Source organism: Leuresthes tenuis, unplaced genomic scaffold, assembly GCF_036924035.1.
Source record: "Leuresthes tenuis unplaced genomic scaffold, fLeuTen1.0.hap1 SCAF_23, whole genome shotgun sequence".
Classification (NCBI taxonomy): domain Eukaryota; kingdom Metazoa; phylum Chordata; class Actinopteri; order Atheriniformes; family Atherinopsidae; genus Leuresthes; species Leuresthes tenuis.
The window spans coordinates 18,105,821-18,130,745 of record NW_027325377.1 but is presented as its reverse complement, the minus strand read 5'-3'; the positions used below and the strand labels follow the sequence as shown (position 1 = coordinate 18,130,745).

Below are 24,925 nucleotides of genomic sequence, written 5' to 3'. Positions count from 1 at the left end.
GCCTCACTTTCACTTTGTTAGAAGGGCGTAATAAACTGCCACGGCACCAGTGCCTAAAAGGACCTTGTGTAGCCAAGAGACACAACTGGTTTTAACCCTTTTTGGTGAAACTCTTAGTTTAGATTTGATCTGTGTGATGGCCCTGTATGTGAAATATTCTTCTCACATGTACTAATGAATAAAAATGTCGAAATAAATTGTAACTGTCATGCATGTAATGCAGTTGCAGCAAAAATTTAGTAAAACATGGGGCTCCAAATATCTTTTTTGATTTTTTTTCAGCCTACCGCCATTCTAAGGCAATAAAAGTAATTTGGAATGTAAGTAAGAGTATCGTTCAAGGTTTTGCACAATAGTCCATTGACATTCTTTTCTAGAGATAGAAAAGAAAAACAAACTAAAGAGAGGGCTAAGACTTGGAGCCCTCTACCTCCCACATAGCTCCCCCAAAGTGCCTCTTCTTCTGTTTTTGTTCAGTAAAGCCCAATAGAACCAGATTCATTAGGCAACCTAAACAGACCTAATCAAGATTTGGGGAAAGGGGTTTAGAAAAAGAGACTGAGTTGTGCGAAAGGGAAGGCATCAATCTCAGTATATTTAACAAAACTGTGCGGATGTGTCTTTATGTGTGTGTGTTTGTTTTTCCTGTGGGTAGTCAGTATCGAGGCTGAATGTGAATGAATGACAATGAAAGAGGGAGAAAGAGAGTTTGTGTGCAGCACTCTCTGCAAAGCTTCACAGGACCTATCATTACCAGATGTCACAGTAAGAGTGGCTGCCAGCCGAAACACTGGCTATTGCTTTAAACTCCAGCCTTCTGTCTCTTTCTCTTCCTCTCCTTCCTTCTTTCCTTTTTTCTCTCTTTTCTCACTGTCCCTGTCTCCTTTTCCCTCTCGCGTTCCCCTTTCTTTTTCTTCCTCCCTTCTCCATTTCCAGCTGTTTTTGGAGCACGCAGCGTGAACGAGAGAAGTTCCCCACCAATTGTCTCGGTCCTGAGAGGAGCTCAGCGGTTGGACCCCACCCTCCTTCAGTCTCTCTCCCTTCTTGGTTCTGTTACTCTCTTCCTCTCTTGCGTTTTCTCTCCTCCCCTTGGTGTGAGAGAGCACACCTGCTTGATTTTGGCTGCACACGCTCCGAGTCCAATTACCCCATAGGCCCTCTCAGCCACTTCACAGTCTCATCCACCCACTTGACTGGATTTTGGGAGTCAAGCTCATCTGACCAGCTTCTTCTCTCTTTGCCTAGCTTCTGTGAACAGGTAAGTTACTACTTTAACTCTGGGTTAGAAGAAAAGTATCGGTTAGGTAGTGACTGATTCTACGGGTTAATGATGTTGTTGGGAACTACTTTTCTACAATAGTGCAATACTAAAGATAGCTGTTACAAATTTTTTATCATTTAATGCATTTTTCCCAACATAGATGTAGTCAAAAGATATAAAAATTCTTCTAGTCACATGTGTTTTATCTTTTTCATACTTTATGCTGCTCCTTCCCCTATTTTCAGCGATGGTGTTATAATATTTCATATATGCTGCCAAGTCTTGTTCCCACAGCACTCTTGGCTTTGCGATGAGAAACCTTAATCAGTGCAATCTGCATACAGCACAGTGAAAAGAGCAGTGGCATGGGAAGGGGGTGTGGTGGTGCTGTTCATGCGGGTACCTCACCTCGCTGCCAGAAAGTGTATTCTTTTGTTAGTCTCGACTGCTGAGGGCTGTGGGATGCTTTCAGAAGTTCCTCAGTTTACAGAAGTTTTATCATTTCTTTGTTTTGGTGAATGTGTTTGGGCCCTTGTTTGTTTAGGTGTAACCCATCCGTGTATTCCTCAGACAATCTTTAATTAATATTTTCGTGTCATACCTGGCAAGTGATTTTGCAAACATATCATTTCCTGTATTAATTTATCACTTCCCTTGTATACATTTTTATTTTCAGTCTTTTCTCTCTTTTTTACCCTTTTTCTGGCATGTTGAGCAGTGTGCAAGCAAATAAAGGAGGGGTGGAAGTAAAAATAATATAGAGGATTTCCTCTTGTTGATCCACTCCATTACAGTCTTGTCAAGACTTTGATTGGAAAAGAGTTGTTTCTGCTGCTTCTTACAGTTTCCATTTCAGCAGTTCATTTGAGACTGCAACCAGAGCACTTTGCCCCAATCTCTTATCTGTCAGCTATGCAGCCCTGTTTTTTTTTAATATGAACTTCCTCTCTCCACAGTGGCATTTTCTGCTGTGTTTTCACAGAAGCAGAACAGCACCCAAATTCCTATGGGCAGCTTGAAGTGAGATGCTTTGAAGAGGAGATGAAAAAATGGTTGTACCTGGCAACACACGGTGCCATTAATCCTATAATGGTACAGCTTCCTCTATCAAAGAGAGGTCTGAAGGCTTCCCGGCAAGCCACTACACAACTCAGAGCCAACTCATTACATCCTTTTTGCCAGCAGGGAAAAAAAGTTAATATGGCTGAGCTGCACAGAGGGAAGTGAAGTGAACCTGAAAAAGGGAGAAACTAAAGACAAACTAAATAGAATAAAAGTGATCCCTTAAATAGGAGGTAAAATATGCATACACTGTACTAAAATGCAATGGGAACAACAGAAGTGCTCACACTTTCGAGTTGAGCTGTGCAGATGATTAACATCTGAACCAAAAATTAGTGAATGGAAGGTTGGAGCAGACAAGGCCCCAGATTCGCACTCAGGGGTTGCATTTTTTCCATCTGGACTTCAACTCTCCAGGTCAAAAAGAGCAAAGCAAAAGAACAATGGAATTGAATAGACATCAACTATGAAGACTTTTCCCCCTCACTTTGTTCATTGGAATAACAGAAGGTTCCACTGTTCAATCATTTTGGCGAAGGTTTTAAGGGTCAGACAGAGGGAGAAAAATGCCATAAGCCATGGAGCAGGATGGAGAAGGAAGGAAAAGAGCACAGAATGGGTGGAGGACATGGAAAGAGAAGAAAGAGAGAAAAGATTGGGCAGTTGGTCCACGTCTGTGCAGCACAGATTGTTGATAATAGGACTGAGGTTGATGGCAGGCCGACAGCTCTTCTCATGGAACAGCTGAAATGTGGTTTAACCACTCACTGGCTTTTTCAAAGTATGACTGCAAACAACAGGCATGAAATGGTCCCTCAGTTATAGTTACCACTCTAACAGTTTTTTTGTGTTTTGGCTGTAGAAAGAAACTGCATTGATTATGGCAGTCAGATGGGGTGTCTTGGGTGTCCTTTCAGCCAAAAACATCCAGTGAAATCAAAGACCAGGCAGATTTAATCCTATCACGAGAGCTCTTTGGCACTGACAATGTTTGTTGGCTGTCTCTTTGCATGTTTTCAGATGAACATTGTCTTACTCACAAAATCTCTCTTGTATATGAACAATTTCTTGAAAATGATGACCATTGATTTGTTACACAGCTAAATTCAGTAATTTTCCATTTGAACTTTTTTGTCATTATGTGTTTATACAAGCATGTGGGAGGGGAGTTCACATTCATTTGCTGATGGGTTAAAAAAGGGCACACGTGTTTTAAATGTCCTGTGGCCTTGTAAATACCTTCCAGTGATTAATTGCCGACAGACGCTCTGCAGCAGCAGATACAGGCCTGAGGAAAAATAGAGGAAAGGAGTGAGGTAGCTGACAAAGGAGGATCATAGTCAGTGTGTCGTTCATATTGTTTTGCTAATCATGGGTTGGTTTGTTTAAATAAAAGCACCACAGTCCTTCATGCCCAAATCTAACGTTTCCATATTGCAGTAGTTTGGCTGGTCTGGTTATCTCTCTGCTGGTATCTCATTGATTTTCTGAGCTTGAATGCTTCACTAAAAGGCAGGAACAAAGGAAATAAAGTGACAAAGCAAAGAGAAGAAAACTACTTTCCTCCCTCATGCAAGCTCTGCTTCCTGTCTGGGAGTCATTAGTAATGCTAGGGCAAGACTTGGAGGGAATGTAGAGGGCGGGATGAAGCAAAAGGGGTAGACAGGAGAAGTGACAAGGATGCCGCCGCCACAGGAAATGTCAACCTCCGCCCTTTTTTTCAGAGCTCAGGAAAGAAGACAGATGATTAGTTCACCAGTTGCAACATGTTCTTATTTGGGAGATGATTGATTTTTAAATATATTTAAAAGACTTTTGATACAGCTTTTTAGTGCCTACCCTTGTTCTGTCTGCTGTTCTTAAGCCAATGATCAATTGATGCATTAAACTATCAGTTGTCTAAGTGAAGTGAAATGTAATGACTGGAGTCCTGAGAGAAATACAGAGTAACATTGGCACAACATCAAAGTACTCTTCCAAATCCAAATCACTATAAAACATCATTCATCAAAGTTAAGCTCAAAACAAAATGGTTAAATCCCCATCACTGGATTACTAAACACTGGCTAAATATCTCTTCATCGCCGTGATCTTCATTTAACCCAATGACGTGAACTTATGCTCAAATTCTGCGATTGTGTAAAGTTTCTTCACAGCGATCAGTGGGACCATAGTCTATCAACAGGGGACTGATTATCTTCCAATATTTAGGGATTAGTGTCAGTCTACTTCTTATGAATAAAGCCTCTCCCATTTTCATTTCATAAGCTTGCAGAGAGCCATCTCAACATGGTACTGGTCATGTTCCCCCCATGAAGCAATGCTAACTTGAAACATCATGCAATGAACTGTGGGAAGAATCATTCATGCAAATAATGCAGATGTTTGATGTTAACACTGGCTGCACATTATACCCTATAACCAAATTCCCCAAGTAACTCATAAGATTAACAAAAACATTAGAAACTAAAAGGATATAAAAGGGAGTATGATTTCATGGTGATTTATATTCAAAATAACTGGCACTTGTACTGAAAGTTCAGTTTGACTCAACATTTCTACTATATTCTTGTCATTTCATCTTCATTTCAAATAAAAAATGGTAAAAGGAAAAAAACTCTTCCCTCTGTTGTAATTTTCATACTTAATGTGGACCCAGTACCATGCCTCATATCTTCCAAGCTGCAGGGTGCAAAATTGGAGCCATTAACATCAAGGTTTCACCTTCAGCTTCACCTACACTATGACACTTTTAAAACAGCAAAGATGAATTCTAAGATGAATGGCTTTTTATCTCATTACATAAAGCTGCATCGTCTTTGACACAGAAATGCTGACAGAAGTGAGAAATAAAGTTTTCTTGGCTCAGTCCTGTTCCAGCATGTTGTCTTGACAGGTCTGTAGGTTGAGTGCACATACACATGTATTGTGTGATGAGTCAGTGTCAAGTTTGTGTGCGTGCATCGACATAGGGAGGAAAGTGGAGGATTTTCATTAAACAGGCCATCTCGCAGGCTCTGTCGACACATCTGAGCCAACTGGTGATAAGGAAAATTATGCCTGGGGCACAGCAGGTTGTCTCTTGTATAGTGTCAATACATTCATCCCCACTGAGAAAGCTGTGAAGGCCTTGGATTTAGAACATTGTCATTGTATGGAGGACTTTGGGAGTCAGCATGCATTATATTTTAACCACTTTCCTCTTGATATAATGCCCTAAATACCCACATTACCCAGCCTCCAAAATCCCCAAATTCAATTTTAGTAATACCACTTAAAATGTATTCTTATGCTGCGGTTGCAAATTGTCAGTTATTTTCCCAAACAACAATATATTACAAAATCCTTTGTAGAACGTTGTCCTGGATTTAGTTCAAATTGTTTTATTCTCATCATCAACAACTCTTAAACTTGATAATGACTCATAAAGAAGCTGTAACTGCTGTTGTTCTAGGAAAGCTGCAGCCATTAACTGCTCTCAGAGCTTTGTCTGAGATCACTCTCTTGCATGTCTGGCTTCTACTAAAAGCTGCAGAAATGTTTACGGAAAAGGTTGACAGATTGATGGCAGGACACAACAAGGGCCATCTGAAATGTTGCACCAATAAACATGTATGTCTATTTATGTGCTCGTGACCACAGGTCACAGCAGAGAGATAAGGTTCAGTGATCAGCAGTGAAGCTGCTGTTACTTTTTGTGCATAACCGTTTTTTTTTTAGCAGATCTGGGACGCTGGCAATTTGAATGATTCAAAATGTCAGATTGGAGTTTATAGCGTTGGTAGCTCTATGATAAATCTGATGAATGTGCTTTGGTAAGCAACGAATGAAGCAACAAGTATTGGTGCTAAGTGGTACTGCATAGTACCAATCTGGCATTCATGAGCACTATTTGACCCCAAGAATGCCTTACATCCCTTAATCCAGATAGACAACGAGCACTGCTGCCAAGGTTTTGGTTGGACTGAGCTATCAGCTTTGCTTAGATATGACAACCAAGCATAGCCAAGATTAGTCAGCCCGTTGAATGCTGGAACAACCCGTTCTCTGGATCTGTTGTATGTTCAGACTGGAGCCCTTTTGTTTCACTGCAGTACATATGTCATGTTTCCAAGTACATGGAAAACTACGTCTCAACATTAAATAATGTGACACAATTCCAGACTTTGACTGCCGACTTATGAAATCAGCCTTTTGGGTGCTTTTCCAGTCTTTTGTGTGCTTCATAGCAACAGAACAAAAGTAAAAAAGAGCCATTAAGAAATTCCAACATGATTCCCCAGTGCATGGAAGTGATTTCAAGCTTGAACATACTGTAAGCAAGCACTGTAACTACAGAAATTAAGCTGTACAGTGTGTTAAAGCAGTGGCTGTTTTGTGGACAAAGACTATAATTATAGCTTGTGTTGAATCACCCTGAGCTGTGATTCCCATGCTTGACCTGACGTAACCCCAAACTTAATCTAAACTACATCAGCACATCTTTTTCTCTCCCACATGCTCTTTATACCCTGTAAAGAATTGAACATGTGCTTCGATATTGCCACATTGCTCATAAAATTATGAACCTCATTCAAACTTCAAAACATGGCAACACACATTTGAATCACAAAATATACGAAGACACAGCTCATGAGCATCATCTTCACAGACCATATAAATCGGCCGAGAGTCACTTTTAGGCCCTGCCAACTGCTGGTTTTTGGTAGGTTTAATCATCTTGGTCATGATGTTCAGGTCAAGGTCCACTGCAGCGGCCGCTCCAACCAGCCCTTCAATTATTGTGGCACCACGATGGTAGAGGGAACTTTTGGCTTTATGCATGACCAGCAGATTGCTAGGTTTTTGAGGCTCTGCATGTGTGTAAATGGAAGGCGAGTATACTGTAAATGAGTGTGCGTCTGTGTGCAAAAGGTCAAGAAGTTTGTATGGAGGTCTGTACTGTGCTCGATTTTCAGAGATTGTATGTGTCATCTGGATTGTGGCTGTGTTTGGAAATAAAGTCTTCCGTAGACTCCGCTTGCACAGTAGATACACGCTCCTTTGCTGTGTTTTTGACACACACTAATAATAAAGTACTTGGCAAGCAAAAGTGATTTATTGTGTATGCACAGGGGAAAACGTGAAACAGTGGTGTACAGTTGCAGCCATGAAATTTCCTGTGATGCATCCCCTGTGTATTTTTGTAAAAGCTAATGCAGATGTTGCAGCAGTGCATGCTGTTTCTGGTTTAGGCGCACATTGCATGGGAACAGTACAGTAGTGTATACACAATTACAAAGGTTGAGTCGCAGAGTGGTGACTACCAACTTTAAGGAGCAGCCACCTTTATTGTGACGCCACTACATACTGGACATGTGGACAAACATAGCCATTACATGTTTTTTGTGAGACTGTGCTGATATATGAATGGAAAACATTACATGTAAGAGTCCTGTGAGTCACGCTTAGCAGCATGTTTCTGTTCTTGTACTGTTCCATCACAGATCATAGTAAAAGTGCACTTAAGCAGTGGCATTTCAACTGTTCTTAGCAAACATGATTATAACAATACTTCTGTATGATCAGCAGTCTTTAAGTTTGAAAACATGTAAGTAAGAAGTTACAGACTTTAAATGTCACATTTAGAACATGACAACTGTTGTTGAAGTACATCACAAAGAAAAACAGTTGTAGCCAATATCACAGAGCCAAAAGTATTACCACTTTTTAAACAGCTGTATGTTTTGGTTTTCTTTCGCAATATGAATACATCTAAGTTCTCCTATTTGGGAAGGTGATATTATGTGATTTTCTGTGTTATTTGTGCAGCAGTTCCTGCTCTCCAACCTTTCACCTTCTGTCAAAAACAGAGCAGTTTGTTTGACCAACCTCACTAAATTGTTACACTGAAGTGTTTAACCTTTCTGCCCTGCACCCCTCACCTTGCACTTTGCTGCCGTATTTTGGTTTCTCTTGTTCCATCTTTCTCACAGTACATCCTTCTATCTGCTTCTGATTTGGTGCAGGACTTAAAAGCCTATAACTTTTGTCCAACATAATTTTCTGAATATCACAATGTAACTACTGAGTTGTGTCATTGCAGGCTCCAGGCTAGCAGCACCATGAGGTCAGCCTGTCTCTCTCTGCTCCTGGTCACCGCCTGCTGGGCTCTGCCATTCCGTCAGTCTGGCTTCTTAGACTTCATGATGGAGGATGACGCTGGATCAGGTGTGAGTCCAGACCCTGGAGTGAGAGGCTTCCCTCCTGTACTTGAAGGACCCAAATGCCCATTCAGATGCCAGTGCCACCGGTATGTGGTCCAGTGCTCTGACATTGGTAAGATAACACACCTCCCAGTGATGTCTCACACTGTTGTGTCAGGTTTTCTTTATTACTGTATTCCCTGTAGGGTTAAAGCTGGGCTATGCAACAAGTCAATAGACAGGTAATAGACAGGTGCAAATGTATGATTCAATCATTCTTCTCATGAGGTGTTTGATAAACATAAAAAAACGGCCACCACAATTATCCAAAGCCCAATGATATCCTTAAAACTGCTTACTATATCCGACCACCAGTAAGAAACTTAAGCATCAATTTACACCCCGAATAAACAGAAAGAGAATAAGCTGAAACCTATGCAACTTTTTTCGTCCAAAACTCTCACCAGAGTACAAAGTTGCTAATTTACGTTTCTGCCCTGGATATGGATACCTTTAATGTTTTAAATGCATAGGTTACTCCTAAAGAGTAACATCTGGGCATACAGGGTATCCCAAGCTGGTAATGTAGCAGTCATGGGACGCGTCGCCATGGTAACATTAAAAAGGTCCTCCATGCTTTTGCTGGTTTTGCTATCGGCTATCACTACTACTAAAAAAAACCTGCTGCCATTTTTTTAATTATCAGTATTATGTTGCATTTTACTCTCAAAAGCCAGCATTCATCGCTATCACAAGTTTGCTTTATCTGATGGTGCATGAATACTTCACAACCATAAACTAAAATCTTTACAGACTATGGTTACAACCCTCTTGTCAGCATTCATTTTCTTCTCCTAGACCTCCATTTGGTGCTCCGTCTTGAATTCCAAAGGCCTGAGCTAAGTTTGATGGGTCAGATGCAGAGGTCAGATGGGTGGCTGCAGTAGTTTTACTGTACTTTTACTGGTTTTAAAGAGGAGAATAAGTCACAGATTTTCCCCACTCCACCCAAACCTACTGGGTCATTTGAAGGGTATATTGTGTTACTCATTACTGTGAAGTCCCCCAGAGAACATGAAGCCAGTGTTGATATGTTAAACACTCACAGATGCTGTGACTCTTACTTCACTTCCTGTAACAAATGCATCATCTGGTCTTTCTGGGCAATTTATTTTCTTAAACAGCAGTGAAGATTAAAGGTTCGCCTGTACTTTAAGTCCTGAACAAATCCTGGTACCCCAAATAATACAAAACATGTTTCTATAAAGCTTACTTAAGGTTGCTCACAGATGACTACAGACTTCAATTACTAAGTCAGCTCTTTACTTCGGCAGAGTCATAACAGTTTACTCAATTGTCATCTTTGTTGTATGAAGCTTATATGCTCTGTTTGTCTAATCTGATACAAAGGGTATACAACAGTTTAAGTCATCCCAACAAACACTGTCACAGAAAAATCTGCCTTCAGGTTTTTTTGTGTATTACAAAAAAGTGCCTGCTGGACAGTTGGGTTTGATAGTTTTTTGGCTGTAGTGTTGTTTGTAAAGGGAGAGGCAAAATCTTCAGAAGGACAGATGAAGGACAGGGGAGTGGCTCTTAAATAAAAGAGTGAACAGACATAAGTTAACCAACGATGTTATGGAGTCAGAGCAACAGTCCGATGTGAACTATAAGCAGTGTTTGCTGACAGTCAGATGAACATGAGTCCCAAACGATCAAGCCACAGTCAGGCAGTCAGAGAGACAGACAGTTGGAGAGAATGAGGGTCACTAAATAACCAGTTCCATTACATCATTGCTCTAGACGAGGTAGCTAACAGCAGCACTTTCCCCGAAGAGACAGCCCCATGTCTGGATTCTTCACTCCTGCGTGAACACGGTTAGCCCTGAACCCCCATCTGCTGCCCAGACCTGCTGGCATGCACGCAAACACACTCACATGCTTGTACACGCACAGGAACAAACGTGCGTTTCATCACACACGGGCCTGGGAAAGACAGATGAGTCTGCTCACCATTCAAAAGCATACATGTTTTTGGAGTTGTGGATTTTTCTCAGTGTACACAGCTAGCATGATGATAGCAAAAAGATTCAGGATAGAAAGTAAAATGTTCAATTATTGTGATATATCAATCAACATTTGCTAGAAAAATCTTTTGTTTAAAAAAGACCCATATTCAACTTAAGACTCAACTACCTTGTGTTCTCTGGATAAGTATTAGAATGTTCTTACAAGCACCATCAGCAGTGCATCTTTTAAAAGAAGTGATCATACATGAGAGATCCCTGCTTTTTCCAACTACTTACACCTCTGAGGGACCATCCAAACACTTCAAACCTGCTTGCTTCTATAAGGCAAACACATATTTTGATGATGAACAAGAGGAAATTATGTTGATGTAATTATCTTGGAAATACTAATGTTCCAATGAAAAGTGTGAGACTTGATTTGATTTGAACAATTCACACTTGATTACCAGTTCTTATTATTGTTATTGCTGTACAGTTTTTTAGAGCCATACACTTTGTTTCATGTGGCAGAATACGTGCTAATAAGAGGTTCTGTTGCTGTACATCATGGTGGTAATGAATCTGTAGCTGATACGTAGTACAGTAAATTCAGATAACTTTTCATAGATCCACTAAAAAGTATTTACAGTGTCAAGAATGTATTTTTAAAAGGTCTTCCAAATTTGTTGTGCATTTCAAAGTTGGTGCGCTTACAGGAGACGCATCAAAAAGAAATATTCAGTCAGCAAAGGCTGGGACTGTCTGATTTTTACAAAAGAACAATGAAAAGAGAATATGCACTGGAACCGAGGTATAAAGTGTGGTGGCGCTGTAATGACGTCGGTGACCACAAACAGCTGTGCTGGTTTTTGGCTCATTCACTGCAGCGTTGGAAAAGTTGACAAGAAAACAAACCTAGTTGGAAGTAACATTTGGATGAGCTGAACAGAAGTCGTCACAAATTTTGGAGCCAAATTCAGTCCAGACAAACACACGTATGTGGACTGGAGACGCAGAGTGTGTGCTTCTTTGTTAAACAGTTTACTCTACGCCTCTTCCTCTCAAATGTAAACAGCATATTATGAATCTCAGAGTATTTTTCGCGTCACCACGGATGCGTGAAGGTGCATCTCCGTCTTTGCTCAGTTCTTAAAGTCAGTCAACTAAACCAAACAGTCAGAACAGATGGTTTTGTGTGCCATTCTAAAGTCCAAGGGAAACAATTTAATGTGACTCTGGCATCCAGGTGTGCCGCCTGTTACTTACTCCAAAGGAAATTTGTTTCAAGGTCAATTTCCTCCATGTGAAAATTCAAAGTTCAATAACTCTCAGATTGCTTATCAGCAATAGTCAAAGTTTGGGAGAAATCTGAGAGTTTAAGCCAGAAAAAAAACAACTTTTCGTATCCATATCCTGCATGGATTAGAGTGAGGTTGAGCTCTCACAACCGGAACCAGGAATGTCACATCCCACTTCCATCTTTCATCCCTCTGATGAATTTATTGCTTTTGTACGTTGACAACCGTCACACAGCATATCCAGTTAATTTGTTTCTCATTGAAATTCCTGATCAGGTCTGGCGAACATTCCAGAGGACATTCCTGATGACACCACCCTGCTGGACCTGCAGAACAACAAGATCACTGAGATCAAGGAGAATGATTTCAAGAAACTTAAAGGACTACATGTAAGACTCTTCACATACAGAGTTTCACGTGTGCCAGTCTTATATGATAGGTGGTCTTAGCCCATTTTCAACACAAAACTATGATGATATCTATGGGGAAAACCCTGTATTAAACCCCATGTTTCAAATTTTATTTGTGCTGTTGCTTCCCTGGACTGCACAAAGAAGACATAATACCTATCTATATATACTGTAGGCATACACTAGTTAGCAATAACATTAAAACCACTGACAGGTAAAGTGAGTGACACTGCTCATCTTGTAATATTCTGTTACTTTTACTCTTGCCACCCACCTAAATAGTTTAGTATGGGCTCAAAGTATACAATAAATCCACATCGATCCCACATCAAATGTTCTTGTTAACATCCTAGGTGGTCACATCTCCTTGGCAGTATGAGGAGGTCCTGAAAAATGTTTGGCTGGTGTTTGTGACATTATGCCTGATCGGTGTAAACCGATAGGATAGGACCCTGTGACACTTTGGTACCCTGTAAAATCCACCACCGCCTTGTGCATACTTAGGACGGGAGACTGAATCGAGAGAAGTTTCAATGCAATCTGTTAGCTTCCTTAGTGAGACAGCTTTTTTTAGTGGTGGTGGGGGAACTGCATGAATTGGACTAATATGGATTTTACTTAGTTTGACTTGATTGGACTCCAATTGGAGTCACAGGATACAGTGAATTGGATTATATTTGGCTTGAATTGGACTGTATCTTTGAAGTGCCTTGAGACTCAATTTGTTGTGATTTGGAATTTTATGTAATTACATTTGAAAGTTTTCTAACATGTTGTTGATGTCATAAAAGATTATTATTTCGAAATTATCCATGTTTTCCCAACCCTATCCAAATAGTTTAGATCCCCTAAACCCAGCCAAGTAGCCTTAAATGCTTGAACCTGTTTAAGTGATTTTGATGTAGAATTCCAAACCAAACAGTGAGTTGGGGGGAATAATGATTTTTTAAACAAAACAAATGAAAATCTTACAACCTGATGAGATAAAACTGTTGCCCAAAAATGCAAAAGACTAAATTCTTAGCCTTTCCCCACCTTCATCCCGAACCTCCTCCTCCTCAGCTACCTATAACATAGTGAATAACAGCACTACCACTCACCTAGTCACCAGGTGCAAGAAAAGCATTCACCCTAAGGCCTCATAGCCTTTCACCTCCAAACTCCTGTTGCCTTCTTACTTGCAATAAATACCTCTGTCTAGCGACCAGGGCTGTTTCCTCTATAATGTGACTGGCCTCTTAAGGGGAATGGTCCACATACTTCACATTATATCCAGTCTGTCTGCATTAGGAATAACTCATAGTGGACATGAACTTGGCCCTTCTTTTTTCTCAAGCATGTATACCAGGCTGAAGATACTAACAGCTGCTTCGTTCAAAACGTCTTTGTAAAATCTCATCTGGATATTTTTTAAGCCTCGTGATGCATTGAGCAATGAATATTCCTCAGCGGAAATAAGTCAAAAACCACTATGGGGTAAAGTTCAAATTCCAAAAGAAAAGAATGTTAAACAATAGTGTTATTCAATACTGAGTTAACATTTTTTTTTAACCAAACTGAATGCCTTAAACTCATTTTTGTACAGTTCCTTAACCACACCAAACCTTTGTATGTGACAATAGCTCTAGGAGCAAGGAGCAAGTACAAATATTTTACAATTAAAACTAATATCTAACTTTCTTGTTATTCCACCTTATAGGCTCTGATTCTTGTGAACAACAAAATCACCACTATCCACCCCAAGGCCTTCAGCCCTCTGATCAATCTGCAGCGCCTCTACCTGTCAAAGAACTTGCTTAAGGACATGCCCGCCAACATGCCCAAGAGCCTGCAGGAGCTTCGCATCCACGAGAACGAGATCACCAAGATCAAAAAGGCCTCCTTCCAGGGCATGTCCCATGTCATCGTCATGGGTATGAGAAAAAAAGATTTGGATTTGTTTAAGAATGAATATACAGCATCCAAAGGTCTGTACAAATACATATTCACCTGAATGGGTGCCTCCAAACCTTTGACTGGTTCTTTATTTACCTGGATAACAAACAGTGGAAACCCAAAGTGAGCTTGCGCCACTTGTGGTGCTGCAATGGTTACAAGGTTTGGTTGTGTGGTTTTGGGCCAGTTTTGGCTGCTGATTTTCACATTTAGACCCATCCTGTAGAAGAATTAATCATGTGTGGTGACCCGAAAAGGATCAACTTGCAGATCTGGTTCAGTGTCAGCATATGGATTTGGGCCAGCATATGTGGGCTGATTCTGGAGAGTCATCCATAACGCCACTGTACCATGTTATTTCCTTTAACCAGTTGGATTTGAGCCTATAATCGGCCAAACAATTTTACTTAAAAGGAAAACTTGCACATCTTACCAGAAGCAAGTTGGCTAGTGGCATGTTACTTTTCAGGTTGACTTGACTTAATGTATTCCTTTGAGTTTGTGTGTGACCTGTTAAGATACTGTTATGCCATAAGTCCTCTTTTTCCTTCCTTTAAAAAAAAAAAAAAGTTATTTTCCTTTACTTTCCTCTCACACTGACAGTCACAAGTCCTCTCCAACTTGTAAAATTTCCTGTTCCATAATAGGGAGAGTCTTTTGATTCCACTGAGACAAAATGTGAACTTTAATGTGGAAAGAGACTACAATCTATTGTCCTACTTAAGACTCATAAATCAACCCTTTGTGATTGAAGCACACCAGGAGAGGAATTAACTTCATAGACATAATCCAATAGTGGCTGCTGTTCTATTTTTTATTCTTCTTATTTTTCCAATTACATCTTTTTTTTTTCTTTCATGTTTTTTAGAGCTTGGGTCCAACCCTCTGAAGAGTGCAGGAGTTGAGGCTGGGGCTTTTGCTGACCTGAAGCGGGTCTCTTACATTCGAATTGCAGACACTAACATCACAGAGATCCCCAAAGGTATAGTTTTCATGGCTGTTTCCACAAGTAATTCACAATGGAGGATTTGATCCATATCCACTCAGCCTCAGCCAAAAACAACCATCTTCTCTCAAAAGAATGGTTAACTGGATTATGGTCTACGATGAAACAATGGGCTCAATGTGAAGAAGACTAAACACACTGCATTGCGTTGCAATTCAAAACTATACAATTTCAGGATGGGAATATTAAGTAACATGATACATGAGAAGTCTTACCAGAAATAGATACTTTTCTTTAAATTGGGTTGAAATAATAGGTTGCACATGTTAGTTTTCTGTGTAAAAATTGTTTTATTTTGTCTTAAATGCTTGATTCTAGCTGTTACTTAAGGCATCTCCTTTTTCTTGATATTAATCTTTTGTGGGTTGACAGGTCTGCCCAGCTCTCTTTCTGAGCTCCATTTGGATGGAAACAAGATCACCAAGGTGACAGCCGACAGCCTAAAAGGCATGAAGAACTTGGCCAAGTAATAAGAATTATGATTCTTACTCTGTCACTCTTTTTAAACACAGAAAAGAAAAAAAAAAGTTTTAAGCTTTCTCTTTCTTTATGGCATCTGTTCATTTTAGTTGGAATGTTTGTTTTCTGGTATACGTCTTAAAGTAGTTTTCAGTCTAGGAAAATCTGAAGCCTTTATAGTACCGTAGTTATTTCATAACCAAAATGAATGTGTTGCTTTTCTAATACAGCTCCAGCCATACTAAAAGTGACATTCCAACAAGAACAAAGGATTGAAGCAGCACGTGTATTATGAGTACAATGTTAGAATAAGATGGTTTTAATTTTCCATGTTCTCATAACTGAGTAATATACTGGGAAAGCAATAGTGTGGATTTTCTGCATGCTCATTCGCTCAGCTAAATCTCTTTTCAATTAGTTAACATTGATTTTGGCAGTGGGAGACCAACTTGGATGTCACTTGCTTAGTTTCGCAACTCATGCAATTTGTGCTTTTGTGTTTCCGCCACACATGACTCATCCATGTGTTGATTTTTCTTGCAGGCTTGGTCTGAGCTACAATGAGATCAGCTCTGTGGAAAATGGCTCTCTAGCTAATGTACCCCACCTGCGAGAGCTGCACCTTGACAACAACGCTTTGACCAGCGTTCCTTCTGGCCTGCCCGACCATAAGTACATCCAGGTACATATCGGTTTGCTTTATATTAGAACTTAAATGCAGCTTGTATGTATGGGGTTATTAATGCAGGTCTGCAAGGTTATCATTGCAACCATTTAGCCAATAAATTCTGAGCATCAAAGCTGTGATACTCATACAGTATGGGATCTCACACAGCTTTAGATCATTTTCTCTGATCTAAACCATACGGAAAATGTTTACCCTGTTGCATTTTTGAATTTGGTTTGTTTAGGTTCACACTGCCTAATTATAAGTCCTACAAGGCTTCCATAACAAAGTCACATGGATTCATTTAGTTTGAGCCGATGGTTAGTAGCTTTTTACATGGTGTGATTTTTTTTTTTCTCCAGTAGGAAAAAGTTTAAAAAAACCCGATTCTAGGTCTTTAGATTGGCTCCACTTTCTGTTTTGTCTAAATAAAACCTCCTCAGTGGGTGTAATTTTCTGTGTAGCTTAATAAACCATAGCAGCGAAAGCCCGTAAGCCATATTTTTTATGTTATTCTATGTCTACTGCAGTTTTAATGGCATTGTTTCAACAGCCGTACACAAACAAACTATGGAAAAATATGACCCAGAGTTCGGACAATTACCTTTCAACAAGTTGTTTTGCACAGTTTGTGTTACAGATTTGGATATTGCAGATGAAGTATAATTGATTCAATAATGAATATGGGGTTGTCTCCAAACTCTGCTGTTTTCAGTCCAAGATGCTTTGTCATCTGCAATACGTATCATATTGCCTGTCCCTGTGAGTTCATGGCACGTCACGTTTTTTTGTTCTTATTTTTTGGGCTGTATTAGTCTTATTTATTCTCTTCAGTTCTGTCAAATCTACAGTGCTTAACTGCATGGTTAGTTATTTCCCCTTTATATTCATATGTACACAATGCTCAAGTTACAATTCAAGCTCAAATCTTCAACACTAGAAGAATACTTACAACGTCAGCACAATAGACCAGCCTTTCATCCTGAAAGTATCAATACTATTTTGAGTGGCTTCAGTACATTGTCTGTATTCATGTGCTTTTTCAGTGTAGCTATTTTTCTAATGCATCTAAAGCTCTCATTGTTCCCAAAGTAGCATCAGATGTTGATTGTGATCATGTAGGAAATCTTTTTCCACCGTCTTTGGTTAAACATACTGAAAAAGAAAAAAAAAGGTTAATTTACGTGCAGCTTCATTGTTTTGCTTTGGGACATATCATTATCATCATTATTTGCTTTAGTGTGAATAAGCTTAAATTATTGCCATGCACATTTCATTCAGCAACCAAATGTTGTTATTATTTTAATCCCTTCTCTAGGTGGTCTACCTCCATGCCAACAAAATTGCCGCTGTGGGAACAGAGGACTTCTGTCCTCCTGGCTTCAACACCAAGAAGGCCATGTACTCTGGCATCAGCCTTTTCAGCAACCCCGTGCCTTACTGGGAAGTTCAGCCAGTCACCTTCCGCTGCGTCTTCGACCGCTCTGCCATCCAGCTCGGAAACTACAGGAAGAAGTAGAGCATCTCGAGTGCCTCCACGAAAAAGTGTGTGTTTGTACATGAGTGCATGAAAGTTTTGTAAGTGTGCGTGTTTGATTATAGCCCCACAACACTGACCCGCCCCCCCCTCTTACAACACTGCCACCCCACCAATGATATTAATGTACACTCAATTCAGCACTCTTGTGGATGTGGACTTCTAACACAACTTATCATTTTCAGTATATAGCTTCAAGATTGGTGCGTCAGTTATTCACACAGCGTACAGCAAACACCACAACACTATGGTGACACTCAGACACAGCACAGCATTCATGGACCTGTTAAGCAAGCAATTACATTCCAACTTTGTTCTTGTATACATGTTGTAACATATTAATGTGCATAATATGTGCAGTTCGTTCAGTGGATGAATTGAAATGCAGACATGAACCCATACCAAAAACATTTGAAATCTCACTCAGTGAAAAAAAAATTACAAATCCCAGTTTAGATCAGCTTCTTTGACCTTTAGTCCTTGAATGAAATGTACTATAGCTTGCCTGTAGAGCAGGTAGCAAGGATAACCTGTATTTCAATACCTTTAACAACTGGTTTTCTAGAATGTATTAGATATTGTCTGTGTACTAGGAGTAGCAATCAGAGTGTAACATTACCAAACTGCACTCCATGAAAAAAACTCAAGTTTCTATTTGCATTGTAATCAATTCAAGTAGAGATAAATTGTGACTCCTATCACATTGTGATTTCTTGTGCTTACTTCAGTTTTTACACTTTTCTTCATAACTTGCCATCACCCATCCCTCTCCAAGTGTGTATTTTCCATAAAAACAAGATGAAAATAGCTTCTAAAATGTAGAATAAACCATATATATATTGAAAAGAAGCTTTTCCCAAAGATTATATGCATGCTCCTAATTTTTTGCCTTTCGACTTGAACCTGTTGCTTTCTGGATTCTCTTGTTGTTGTTGTGTGTATGTATTTCTCTCATTGTTCACCCGCCGTTTATCTCTGTCTTTCAACACTTAAGTTGATTGGAGGGTGTGCCCAGAGCACCCATGTTGGTGTGAATGTTGTATGTATAGATGCTGTATATAAATGCTGTATAAAAAAAATCTCTCATTGCTTAAAGGCACTAGCACTTCCAATAGCTCAGACTTAATATATCTGCAACAAATGGGTTCCTCTTTTTTTTCCCCCGGAGCAGGGGCTCCAGCTAAGGTGTCCTGAAGAAAATAAAAATACTAATGAAAAAAAGCTTTTAATGGTTGGAATGACCTGAATTTTCATCATTATCAATATGAGAAACCGGCTCCAGGGCACTGAATAGCATGGCTGTACTAACAGTCCAAATTTAAACAGGGCAGCAAGCTTCTGGTGAACAAGGACAAGAGGAGGCCCAGGCACAAACTATACTAAGAAATAGGTGAGAAACCATTATCAACATTTATATGCAACAAAAAAAAACTCCCAGCAGGCTTAAGTGCTGCAGAAAAAGACTTTCCTAAGATGCTGAAATGTTTCGAGTTTAAATCCATAGTCAGAGATATAAAGACAAAGATTTGTTGAATAAAAAAATATATATCTTAAAGTAGAAGTGCCAAAACAACTGATGTTTCATTTAGATAAGGCTTCTGACCAGGTGACAACTACATCAACTACAAAAAAAAGAAAAAAAAAGAATAAAAGAACTAAACATAAGTCAGGCTTTACAGATATTTCAACCCTGAAGGGCACTTCAAAGTGTTTCAATTCATTCTCACTTTTATCAAATCCTTTCTTTGAACAAAGTGCTTCTTTCTTGGCATCTGTTAACAATAAGTCACATTGCAGATGTTACTGCACACTGCAGAAACTGTACTGCTGTCAAAGAGTAAATATGGGTCAGATACTTACTCCGCATTCAAAGAATTACACCATGGGAACAATTCGTCAAAGCCAAACCCTCAGCATGAGGAAAGGCTTTCATGGAGCTGCAAGAATAGTTGTGTTTTGGCTGGTTCTTTTGGTCTTAATTAATACAGCTTTGGGGATTCAACTATGTCAAGTTTCGCAAACTACACTGGATAATGGTTAAAAGTATTACCGGGGATGGAATACTTGTTTTTTAGGCTGTTTTAAGGAGATATTCTGAGCATATACTGGCCTGCACTGAGAGAACACTCTGGGTATGTCGCGAGTCCATTAAAAGATGCACTGTTTACATTTATTATATGCATCCATATATAAAAACAGACAGAAACAGCATTCAGTATATTCTCCTGTCCACCATGTCCATGGTTTGCGGACGGAAACCAGAACTCCCAGAGGAGTGAACTTGCACACTTCACACAGGCCTGCAGGTTCCATTATACACAGTGATGAAGCGATAACATGGGCCATCAGCTGACCAACTACTGAACCATCGTCCAGTGACATCACAATTGTGAGTCACAAGGTGAGTAAAAAGAATAGAAAAAAAAAAACACAAGCAACCCATTGTCAATCAACTAGTTTCCATCTACCCCTTCCAACTCATATTGGTGGGTTTTGTGGGTTTTATATATGTTTGCATAAGGACCATTTCTGGCCTGTGCACAGCACACCACAGACTTATAACCCTTCAGCTATTTAAGAGACTTACATCTTAAATTTCACAATGATAAATCTGTCCTTCCTGACTGTACTTTCACATTATTTGGTAATCCAGAACTGAAATATTACCACACTTATCCCACAGACCTAAAATTGTAATCCTTTGCTTTGCTTCTGCTCTTTTTTCCTGGTCCTACCACACACTTAATTTGTCCACTTTATGACATTTTTATACCTAAAAACATTTAAGTCATCCCTGGACAGTTCTCTTTGTAAGTCAATTCATTAAATTATCAGTGCTTTAAACTGTATTGTCCTTACCATCCATTCCTCATACTGAAGCCAGGACTGATTTAAGCTTTAATTATCTATTTCAGTGACATCATCTTGTGAACACGAGCCAGTTATTTTGTTACCTTGAGATTAATGATAATGAGTTAATTTATTTTGTTAGCTCAATATTTATTTTTTCTTAGGACAAGAATAATTCCCCCATTATCTCATAGGATAATAATGGAAAACTTGGAAGAGTTGCCCACCAATTTCAGCTTTAAAGATTACTGTTGGAGAGGATCATAAATTAATTGCATAGTGTGTAGGAGACCTGAATTCAAATCCTCTGCATGAAAGGTACTGCCTCCAGTAGGGGTCCTTAGGCAAGACCCCCTTACCCTATCTGCCTACCTGTAAGTCGCTTTGGATAAAAGCATCTGCCAAATGCATAAACATAAACTGTTTCATAGATGTTTTCTCTCCTGTAGTGACTACAGTTATACAGCAGATCGAGCCAGTTCACTCCTCTGTGCCACAGGTAACAGATGCACAAATGTGAGCAGAGATAAAAACATACATGAACCTGTTCTCAACACGTCATATTCATTTAACTAATGCTTTTATCCAAAGTGACTTCCATGTGAGAGTACACTGGGAGGCCATTTTGAGTTCAGAACTTCATTGAAGGACACTGAAATTTAGACTGGATAAGTTGGGGATCAAACAAGCAACCTCCAACTGCAAGAGGACCACTGTATCTATTGAGCCAGCTTCTCCCTTAACTGGTCACCTTAAGTCAACAACATTAAAAAGCAATGTCCAGTACACTTGTTCTCCGCTTGCATACTGTCAACCAAGTCATATGCAAAAGCAAAGTGTGAAATATAATATGGTGACACTCAGCTGGTATTCACAGTCAACACATTTCACTTGGAACGTTATTTCATGAATGGATGACACTGATGGGGCAGGACTCATCACCTTGGTGTTCTAGAAAGCTGGTGTTGTGAAAGAACCTATTTCATGTCAAGCCAATCTTTATCTTAGCCAAGTAGTTTGAATAAGTTAACCTACCCATCTGCTTTTGGTGCCTAAACCTAACCAAGAAGCAAGTAAAATGAATTTTCACAATAAAGCTAAATAGATTTAAAGTTTAAAGTAATGTTCAAACACAGCAAACAAACCTTGGTTTATTTGTGAAAGTGTGCATTTCTCTGCTGTCACCCCTCCAGCTTGCATATGAGAAATATGTCACTCCTTAAATATCTAAAGTGTAATATAAAGGGTGATCTGAACCAGATCCTACTCTTCTACCATGATGCATCATAATTTTTTCTACAGTTGCCCAGAGGGCACAAACGGAGCACTTGCTCTAGAATGGGCATTTAACATGTTTTACATCCGCAAACATTCTCAGTAGTTATAAGCACTAACAAACCCAGTAAGGTGGATATGGGATGAAATGGATTAATTGGAAGGAAATGAGGGTTAAAAAAAGAATTGAAGGCAAATGTAGCTCGGCGACTGCATGTGCTAAAACGCTCATTTTTGTGATTTTTTAAAAGCTGCTTTCTACGCTTGAAATTACACATGTGGGGAATCAAATTACAAATACTGCAAACAGCCCACCCCCCACCAAAAATGAAAACGTTTGGAAAAAAATAACCATGACTTTTAAAAGGTTATGTCTCGCTCAGAATTCTCTCCCTCTGATGCGATTCGGGGCTTCAACTTTCTTTAGCCCGGGACAAAGCATCAGTGTTTAAGCTTTGGAGCTCATCCCAAGACCTAAGAGTGAGTTCAGCTCAGCAGCATGAATGTACTTCGATCTATTGCCCCCATGTGGTGATTATCAGACAAGCACTTTCTATATTCCGTCCACCTCTTTCCATGAATCACACATGCATGCGTGAGCTGCTCACAACTTGATGTTCTGAACAGACGCCTATCTTCCAGACCCTAAGCACTTAGACGTATTTCTTTAGGCTTATTGCCAGTATTTGTGTGTGTTTAGGCATGTGTCTGGTGGCTTCACCTCATGTGTGAAAAGCTTGAGTTAAGTTGTGTGCGTCTGTTTCATCAAATCACATTTGCACACACACGCTCATTGCTTGTGTGTGCTTTCACTTGTGCATGTGTTTGTTGGTGTGAGTGTCCGTTTTGTACTGTGGCGCTTATGCAACCAAAGTAACCTGAGCTCTTTAACCATGTCAAAAGACATGAACAGTGAGATCCTGCACAAAAGCAGATGTCTCATTTGTGGGGATGGTTCAAACCACATTAAATAAATGTAGCCTACACTTTAACACCAGAGTTTATACCTGTATGCATTGTGATTTTAAAGTCCCCATTCCTCCTAACAACATTGCAATGTGCTATTACTGAATGTGAGACATTTTGTATAACAACAATGCTATTCGATTGTTTTGGATTACACTATACCCCATAATTTAGGGAAATTTAAGAAATTTAGGTTGTGATACTGTGATGTAAGGAGATTTCAGCAAAGGGCCGCTGCGTTAACAAGATCTTCTCAACGGATTTTGTTTGCGGGGTCACTCTTGCAGCACATGTGAGCCCATGAGACACAAGGTGAGAGAATCACTTGGCCTGCACAGGGATGAGTCTCTGTTTAAGCACGGTACTTAACACATGACCACACGGCAGGAACAGAAGGTGGTGTCTAGGCGCTGTCTGAGATTTTATTAGGAGCTTCTGTGTGTCTGCGCCAAACAGGTCCAAGAATATCCTGTTTGCTAATATGCTTGCTTGGATCTCCATCTGTGCACCTCTGACAGAGCATGTGTATGTGTGTGCTAGTTGTAAAGTATTCTTTTTACACTTTACATGTGCTGTGAATGTGTGCGGGTGCTTTGATGAAAAGGAAGATTTAGGAAGGAATGATTATGTTTTGCAGTGCACTTTATGTGCCAGCATTTAGCTTTTTGTGTTTCATCTATGATAAATATTTTTTCATTTGTTAGTTATAGAAATCAGCCGTGTGGAAGCAGATGTGATGCACAAGGAAAATAAGACTTGTTGAAGTTAAAAATCAGCCTATTATTATGCTTTCTGCAGAAAACACTACTTTATCATTTTGTACAAACTAAAAGTTTTACAATTGATCATGTAAAACAGTCTCTGTAGCATCAAATGAGGTGTAATTATGCAGAAATGGCATTGGATCAGTGTAGGCTAATTACAAGAGAACCACAAAAATGATATATTAAAAGAAACATTGAGGAAGATTTAAATGAAAACTATTTAAAGATGGCTTGGTTCTTCCATATACAAATTAACCATTTAAGCCCACCTCTTTAGTTACTTGATTTCAAGCAGGAAGATGACAGGATGAGTTAATTATCTGTTGACATTGAATTTAACATCTTCACTTGCAGTTAAAGGTAATGATGTCAAGATATCTGGATCAAATGTAAGCCTGCATGGTCATACATGGGAATGTAATTATTTACAACATTTCTTTTTAAAAAAGAGGCAATCTCCAAACCTTTCCTTCCATGAAACCCCCGTTGCAACGCTAGCTGCATTTGTCATAAAAACTCAAGGTTTCAAAGCGTTTCCATATTTAAAAGGGTGCCTGATTATGGTGAAGACTGAATTTGTTGTGCTTAATTTCTGTTGCAATGAAATCTAGTACATTTACTATTGAGGATTATTGGAACCAGTTTAATAGCATCACTGTTAAATCGCTGGTTTACCTTTTTGAGGCTGTAGGGTTTTTTTTCTGAAGTTTAATTAGGCTGATTCAAATGTCAATTTTTTTCTCAAATCTTACCATGACCTGGCTATAAGGATAAGGAGACTATTTGTATTTCTGAATCCTCTCAAGTGCCTTTTATCCTCAAAGCCCAAGGTTATCCAATTTAGCCTTACAGTTGTGGAGCTGTTAACAACTGCATATGTGAATGTTTTTCCATTTTGAAAATTTTCCATTTTTTTGCCAAGGGCGATTAGAATGGGTTGATTACTATGATTAGTTTGTTCAGCCAGGTCATGCCAGATTTAGCTATATAGGCTTACATTTACATGTAGTTCTGGAAAGATTTTTGGCACATATACATAACATTTTATTGTTTTTTTTTATTTACAACAAATGTTATGTTGCTTTAAAAAAATCACTACAAGGGTGCTATTGTGTAAAACCTGTGGGATGGACAGTTTGGACATTGGTCATATGTAGCATTCTTCCAAAAAGCATAATATATACCATATTAATCCATCCCAACTTGTTGGTGCCCCGTCGGTTAATGTAACCGCCTGCAGT

At 39.4% G+C, this 24,925-nt stretch overlaps 1 protein-coding gene across 1 annotated transcript; it reads left to right on the top strand.

Moving 5' to 3' along the window:
* The first annotated feature begins 730 nt into the window (after positions 1 to 730).
* Positions 731 to 18,924, top strand: dcn (decorin). The gene is made up of 8 exons (XM_072377085.1): positions 731 to 1,258; positions 8,409 to 8,641; positions 12,092 to 12,204; positions 13,925 to 14,138; positions 15,029 to 15,142; positions 15,539 to 15,632; positions 16,169 to 16,307; positions 17,611 to 18,924. Exons 2-8 carry the CDS (start codon positions 8,428 to 8,430, stop codon positions 17,809 to 17,811), a joined length of 1,089 nt encoding a protein of 362 aa, XP_072233186.1. The 5' UTR covers positions 731 to 1,258; positions 8,409 to 8,427; the 3' UTR covers positions 17,812 to 18,924.
* Positions 18,925 to 24,925: the final 6,001 nt, after the last annotated feature.

Bases quoted from the DNA above. Each gene is read 5' to 3' on its own strand.
- dcn (XM_072377085.1), top strand. From the start codon at position 8,428: ATGAGGTCAGCCTGTCTCTCTCTGCTCCTGGTCACCGCCTGCTGGGCT. The intron at 15,143-15,538 runs GTATAGTTTTCA...GTGGGTTGACAG, and splicing joins CATCACAGAGATCCCCAAAG to GTCTGCCCAGCTCTCTTTCT. The intron at 15,633-16,168 runs GTAATAAGAATT...TTTTTCTTGCAG, and splicing joins GGCATGAAGAACTTGGCCAA to GCTTGGTCTGAGCTACAATG.